A 6,720-nucleotide genomic window follows, 5' to 3' on the forward strand; every position below is an offset into this window, starting at 1 on the left:
CCCTGACTTTTTCCACACCAGATCTCAGCGTCTTTACACACATAAGAGGAAAACACGCACGTCTCTCCTTTGATTGTGAAACACAAAGCGTCTCCCGCTCTTCATTTGGCATTTAATTAACACAGCTGTGATTTTCTTCTCCCTCTTTTCCTTCAGCGATCGTCTCCGTGTTGATTGCCTCTCTTGTGTGTAACATTTGCAGGTTTCACCGGAAAATTAGAAGCTCAAAAACAGCTGATCGAAAATTAGATTAGGTGACATTAAACACATAATGTGTGAGGAAATGCGGGAAAAAAACATTTTTAATGAAGTTAAAAGTAAACGCAACCGCAATATACGTTCCTTTATCCCACACCTTTTTAAACTTTGTTGTGGAAAACATACAGAATATTTTATCAGGTGTCGCATGCATGAAATAAATAAATAAATCTTTACAATCGAGCACATTTACGTGATATAATTGTACGACAGCTACATTTTTTTTAAACAGACACGCAATATGGTGCATCTACGCTACTTCGATTGTGTTCAGACATCAAGCTTCAATATCAAATGTACAGTTTATACACCAACAATATGTCAAACATAATGGGCCGACATGACGTGATTTTCTGAATCATCACGCTGAGACACAATGCAGTTTGTGACACTGTCTGCCATTGAAAAAACAATCATAATCTCATTTTGGCGTCCACTTTTTTTTTTTTTGACAAATTAGAATTTCTCAGGGGCAGAATACATCTCCTCAGTCATTAAAGCACAACATCTTATCGCACGAACAGCATAAGAAAACAATAATTTTAACATGACTCTAAACTGCACGTTTACAAACACTGCAGCCGCCACGACCGTTGGAGTCCCAGACTTGAAATTGAAATGATTGTGAGGCTTCTTCGCTGTCAGAATTGCTGCTGCACCTCAGCATGACACACGACGTGACTGTCACCGTTTCGTTGCTTGCGTCCATCAGAATTGCGGCATAGGCACCCTGTATGCAATGGGACATGTGGATGAGGAGGTGGACGGTTACAGATAACCACAGATCCACAGCAGCTGTCACTGTATCAACGCTGACCTTCAACATCTGTAAAAAAAAAAAAAAAACAATCTGACTGTGGATCAGTGGCTATGGGCAACGTTAACCTCACTGCGAAGAGCCAAGTGAAAGTCAGGTGGTGAAGGTCTCCCGGCTGTGACCTTTCACCCCGGAGCCCACGTCCTGTCCAGTCTTCAGTCGGCGTAGAGGATGAACCCTGAGAAGGTGCTGTATTTGTTGCTGTTGCCCCCGTGGGCCTTGCCCCCGTCCAGTTTTATGAAAACCTCATCGCCTGCATCCAAATGAAGGATGACACTGTTGCTGGCGTAGTCGTAGCTCTGGTCCTGGTCTTGAGCAATGGAGCTGGCCCTGACCTGGAGCATGACACGCACAGACAAGGAGAGAAGAAGTAAGGATACAGATAATGGCGAAATGAATCAATCCTAAAATGATGTTAAGATGACATAAGTCGACGATGATATTGAAACAAATGGTTCATTTGATGCACGCAAACATTAGCTGACTTGCTGCATCCCCTGCTGACGTGAGACAAAATCTATTTTCATGTATGACTTGACTAAAAATCTTGTTTTAAGAAAAGCGTATTTGCAAGGCGTGTGGGCTGAATTTGAGAGTTTGTGTAAAAGTGGTGAATATCTTGTTTTTTTTTCCCCTCATGACTCAGCTGAAAGGGTCACGCTTGAGTCAGTCTGCCTCTGAGGAAGGGATGGCAATGCACACTATCCCCTCGTGTTCTACTCTCACGTTCACCTTTTTCCTGATAATGCCATGTTTATCCCAAATGTAAGTGTCATCAACGCGGGGTAATTACTGTGAGTGTTACATCTGGAGCATAAAACCCAAATCTCTCCAGCGCGTGCGTCTGTATGAAAAAGTGAAACTGGGAGAAGTTGCTTTGCATATACAGTTATATCCCCTCTAAGCTTTAGCCGATGTGTGATGATCTGTGTTGCCAGGTTTGTCTGTTACGCTGCAACTTCATCATTCCATAAAAGTGTAATCCCTACGTCAACCTGGCGACATGTTCTGGACTACGTTAGAACCAACATGAGAACATGAAGTTGTTATTAGCGCCGATGCAGAGCAAGAAGTGTACGTCAAGAGGCCGCGGGGTTTGAGCCACAGATGACAACATGATGATGGAACCTCCTGATGAACTCCTTTCCCTCCACCGTCACAGCTCTGCAGCAAGCACGACGTCCACCACTCACAAAAAGACACTGACTCAGAATAGACTTTACATAAATGCAAAACAATTGTCTGACCTGTATAGTAATGTTAACCAGGGATGTGTAGAGTATAGTGGCTGTACTGGCCCAAATACATCTATAATTAATGATTAATGATTGTTGCTCTATCAGCTTTACAAAACATGGCGTTCTACTGGATTGCATTATAATGTACAGGTGCTATTGTCTCCACTAGCCTGTTGCAGCCTGGCTGAGACGTCCAGGCTCACATTTACACGGTGTTTGATCAATGTCGTCGCCCGGGGGCTTTAAAGACATTACAAAAAAGTTTAGCAAACATCATGATTCGATATTGAAACGCCTGGACCTGACAGGCAGACTGATAACGCACACTTGCAACTTCATGGTTCCGGGAAGTTTGTTGTATTTCAAAGGGCACCAGCTTTGAACTAGCCACTACCCCGGGCTGTGTTTTGATGTGTGCAGAGTCGAGATAGCGCCGCGCTCCTTCCACTCACTTCGACGTGTACATCGCCGGGTGTGTAATATGCACAGATACACAATCTGGCAGCATGCCACTGTGCATTGTCATTATCCTGGACTACAACACCAGACCAAGTCAGATTTAAAATCACTATTCACATGAATGCATGACTACTCAATTTAGAGTGCCGGCACACTGGCTATACTCTTCCCTGAGCATTTGGATTCGGGTTCATCCCAGTGTGTGATTCAGGGTTCTTAACTCATAAGGGATACGTCTTTTCTATTTGTGCCGCGAAACTGTTATTTTTCCATTTGTCAAATTCAACATGAAATCATGAAACATTAGGAATTGTTTTGGGGAAGGTGTCTGAAGAGTTAAAAGTGTTACCCACCAGACCATTCTTGATCAGGTCAGCCCACATGCTGGTGCCGTCTCCTCCCCTCATCAGCACATTGTAGATGAAGAAGTAGGTGCCGGGAATCTTACAGGTGAACTTGCCGGTGGCGCCCTCATAGTTACCGCCGATATTTGTCACCACGTCATCAAATCGCAGAATGTCGTAACCTTCTTGAGGGTTTCGTAGTCCTGCGTAAAACGCCACGCGAGGCGTGGTGTTGTATGTGGTTGTGCTAACTGCCCCTTTGCCCCCTAATCCCAGGATCCCAGTACGCACAATGTCCACACCATCTCCCGGTGGACCCTTGGGTCCCGGTGGGCCTGGCTCTCCAGGTGGTCCCGGGGGTCCAGGCTTACCCGGGCGTCCTGTTTTGCCTTGTGAGCCGTGAGCACCGTAAGTAGGCAGCGGCGGGCCGATGCTGTGGTCGCTCAGATCCGCATCGTCGTCCACCTGTAGGCCAGCGGTTGCTGTATCGGTTCCTGCGTGCAAACCCGCGTCCGTCGTGGGGAAGGGGTCACAAACCATGCGGCAGGTGCCCAGCATCTCGAAGTGGCTCGCACTGTCATCTGCGCCACCCGTGCCAACGGAGCTGACCAGCACAGGGATGAGGACCACCAGAACCAGGACCAGCATGACCCCCACAGCAGCTGCCACCAGGGTCTTCCGCCCGATGCTCAGCCGGGGAAGGGGCTGCGCTGCCAGCGTGGAACTCTCCGGGGTGGAAATGGTGACTGTGGGGAGTGCGTCCACCTGGCAAAACGCGCAGACAGAATGAGGATCTCCGGTGGTGGAGATGGTGCCCAGGGAGAGCTGGTTTACGAGTGTGTGAGTGAATGACTGAGCCGTGTAGGAGTAAAGGGAGAGGGAGTGGAGCAAGGGACCGAAGTGATCAAAAAGGAGAGTGAGGAGAGAGAGAGTAAGAGGAAAGGAGGAGGGAGAGAGTAAAACAGCTTGAGAGAAGGAAAGAAAAAAAAAGAAAAGACACAAGGGGAGGAGAGAGTGAGCAACATACACCCACTAACCCGTCTGAGTCAGGGCTGAGGAGGGCACTCTCCTACTGGCAGATGTGAAAAGCCAGAGAGGACGTGAGGAAGAGGTGTGACAGATGGGATCACAATCAATCAATCCATGTTCATCGGATGATGAAGATAGAGACGGAGAGGACAACTTGAGGGAAGGTTGCTCAGATGAGACGGATCTAAATGATGCACTGGCATCGAAATGTAGCCCACGTTCTCCATTCTGCGGCCATATTCTTCTTGTTTCAATGATATTAAACAGTTGGCGTTTTGATTTTGTAAACTAATGCAAGAAAACATTTCATTTTTGAGTATACCAGCAGATACTCACATGAGACATCTAATAGTCAGCAGCCACAGATATAGATTTATTCCTTAGTTTAAGTTTAAGGTTAATCTTATCAAGGTCAGAATTTGGGTCTATTTCTTCCTTATCTACTGGAGTGGGTGTGTCCCAGGAGATCTGGTACACTGGAACGATTCCAAGCATCTGTGGTCAGACTGTGACCTTCACACAACATCTGCAAACTTTTGAAGGCGCACTTCAAAAGTAAGTAAGTAGAAGTCAGTTCTTATTCTATTGGATATGATAAGATTTTACCCATTAAATTGATTTCTGAGACATGGTGGCAACATCAATAGAACAGGCATAAGTAGAGCAAGGGACACAAGTGGGCCATGAATAAAAAACTGATTGCAACCAAGTCCCACTGTACGCCACTTCCGCTACAATCAAAGGTGATCATTATAACTGTATAGTCTGGATTCTCAAGAGGAGGGCCCTTGAACCTGCTGTTTCATGAGGAAACTAAGCGAACATGTAACTTTAGGAAGACTTTTGTGGAAGAGATTTATGTTCCCATAGCTGATGCATTTCAGTCTGCTGGTACTGTGTGTTCTTTGCAATGGGTTGGAGATGCTTTTGTCGAAGAGTGGCTGGTTCTCTGATGTAGTGGGTTACCTAAACGCCGGTGTCCTGTGCTGCACCTGGTGTGGTTAAGATGATTCGATTGCTATTCATATTCTGTATTAATGAAATAAGTTCGTTCCACATGAGTTGGCTGAATAAACTCATAGCTCGGTGTGTTGGCAGAGAGAGCTCTGCTTGATTCAGGAACCAGTGCCAGCTCTCAGTTCAGTCCACAGCTTTTAAAAGTCATCTGAGTTGATGTGATTTACAGTATATTAAAAGTGTATATCACGCTGAATAGCTGCATGAGGGACGACTCATGCAAATCTTTTCATACACTTACCAATACAAAAGCATATTTGTCTTTCTTTGTTGGCTGATTTATTCAGACTCTTCATTGGGGTCATTGTTACAAACCCCCGTCAAACATGCAGAATGTTTGTTTAAATTATGGTCAAGATCCCACATTCTCACAGATACTAAATATGTAAATTAACAACAAACAGATCGTATTAAAGGACGCCCAAGATATTAAGATTAAGATTCATTTTAATGCAATGTGGAAGTAAAGGGAAAAGCATCTTGGATTTTAACGTTGCTGATGCTCGTGTTCTTTAAGAGACGTTCATCTGTCAACTACACACAGTCAACTTCTACATTCAACAGATTGAAGACAGTCCACCAGGGTGACTGAAGATGTTGGAGTCCTCATGGCAGCAGTATGAGCAGAGAGTCGTCCTCCACATTTATGATGCTGCTGTTGTCACAGGACCTGACAGTGGCACTGAGTCAGACACCTCGAGCAGCGCTTTCTTGCTGAGTCTCCGTCGCTGGATGACAGTTTTTTGTTTTTTTTACGCTAAATCAGAGAGATGATCAGAGAAGGTCTTTTAGCTTCCTAAATCTTTTAGCTTACGAAAACACCACGACAGACAGAAACATCGGAGCGACGCTGGAGGAACCGCACCGGGACAGGCACCTGCCGAGCCCCCCCAAACATAGAGTCAAAACACTGGTAGGATACACACTCACACACTTTAAAGACCCCTAAGTTTAATTAACAACATTGTGAAACAGTAAATACGATATGGGAACCTTCTCTGTAAATTGCTTCACAAAGCGTTTACTCTATGTTTGCATACTTTAGTGCCCTCGTGTGGCATTTTAACATTTTACTAAATATTTTTTCTCCACAAAGCATTCATTCGTTTGCTTCAACTCAGTGTTTAATATTTAATATTTATGTTTTAGTTGCCTAAACCTGACAATATGTGGGATTTAAGAAACATATCCCAGGCTCTGCGTATTATTTGGTATAGCAATGTCTCGCATTGAAAATATATATATATGCAGATTTTTGTAAGAGACAGATTTGCATTATACCTTCGGTATATTCAATGAATTGAAGGGCAAAGTCATGACTTTATTCTTTAAATTAAAAATCAAAATTCTGACATTTGGGCCCACTTGTGTGGAGTGGAAGGATTAAACGACGCCCCCTACAAGTCCATGCAGCAATCAGGAGCCGGCGTCCATATTCACATTTAATGGACTGTGTCGTTATAAAAAGTGTTGGAGTACAACTGATCACGTCACCATAGAAGGCCAACTACTGGATACCTAACCTCATTATCTAAAGAAAGACCCAATCAGTGACGTC

The 6,720-nt window shown here is 44.6% G+C and overlaps 1 protein-coding gene across 1 annotated transcript; it reads right to left on the reverse strand.

Annotated features, from left to right (window-relative positions):
• Positions 1 to 291: 291 nt before the first annotated feature.
• LOC137886683 (C1q-related factor-like) lies at positions 292 to 3,945 on the reverse strand. The gene is made up of 2 exons (XM_068729239.1): positions 3,126 to 3,945; positions 292 to 1,410 (listed from the first exon to the last, which is right to left on the reverse strand). The coding sequence occupies exons 1-2, from the start codon at positions 3,762 to 3,764 to the stop codon at positions 1,231 to 1,233; spliced, it is 819 nt and encodes a 272-aa protein (XP_068585340.1). The 5' UTR covers positions 3,765 to 3,945; the 3' UTR covers positions 292 to 1,230.
• Positions 3,946 to 6,720: the final 2,775 nt, after the last annotated feature.

This window comes from Cebidichthys violaceus, unplaced genomic scaffold, assembly GCF_023349555.1.
Source record: "Cebidichthys violaceus isolate CVI_PGR_0920_01 unplaced genomic scaffold, fCebVio1.0.p SCAF_45, whole genome shotgun sequence".
Taxonomy (NCBI): domain Eukaryota; kingdom Metazoa; phylum Chordata; class Actinopteri; order Perciformes; family Stichaeidae; genus Cebidichthys; species Cebidichthys violaceus.

What these genes read in the sequence shown, in the direction of transcription:
- LOC137886683 (XM_068729239.1), bottom strand. Translation starts at nt 3,764, where the DNA reads ATGCTGGTCCTGGTTCTGGTGGTCCTCATCCCTGTGCTGGTCAGCTCC. An exon ending in ACCTGATCAAGAATGGTCTG is followed by an intron (nt 1,411 to 3,125) that starts GTGGGTAACACT and finishes GTCATGCTCCAG; the next exon opens with GTCAGGGCCAGCTCCATTGC.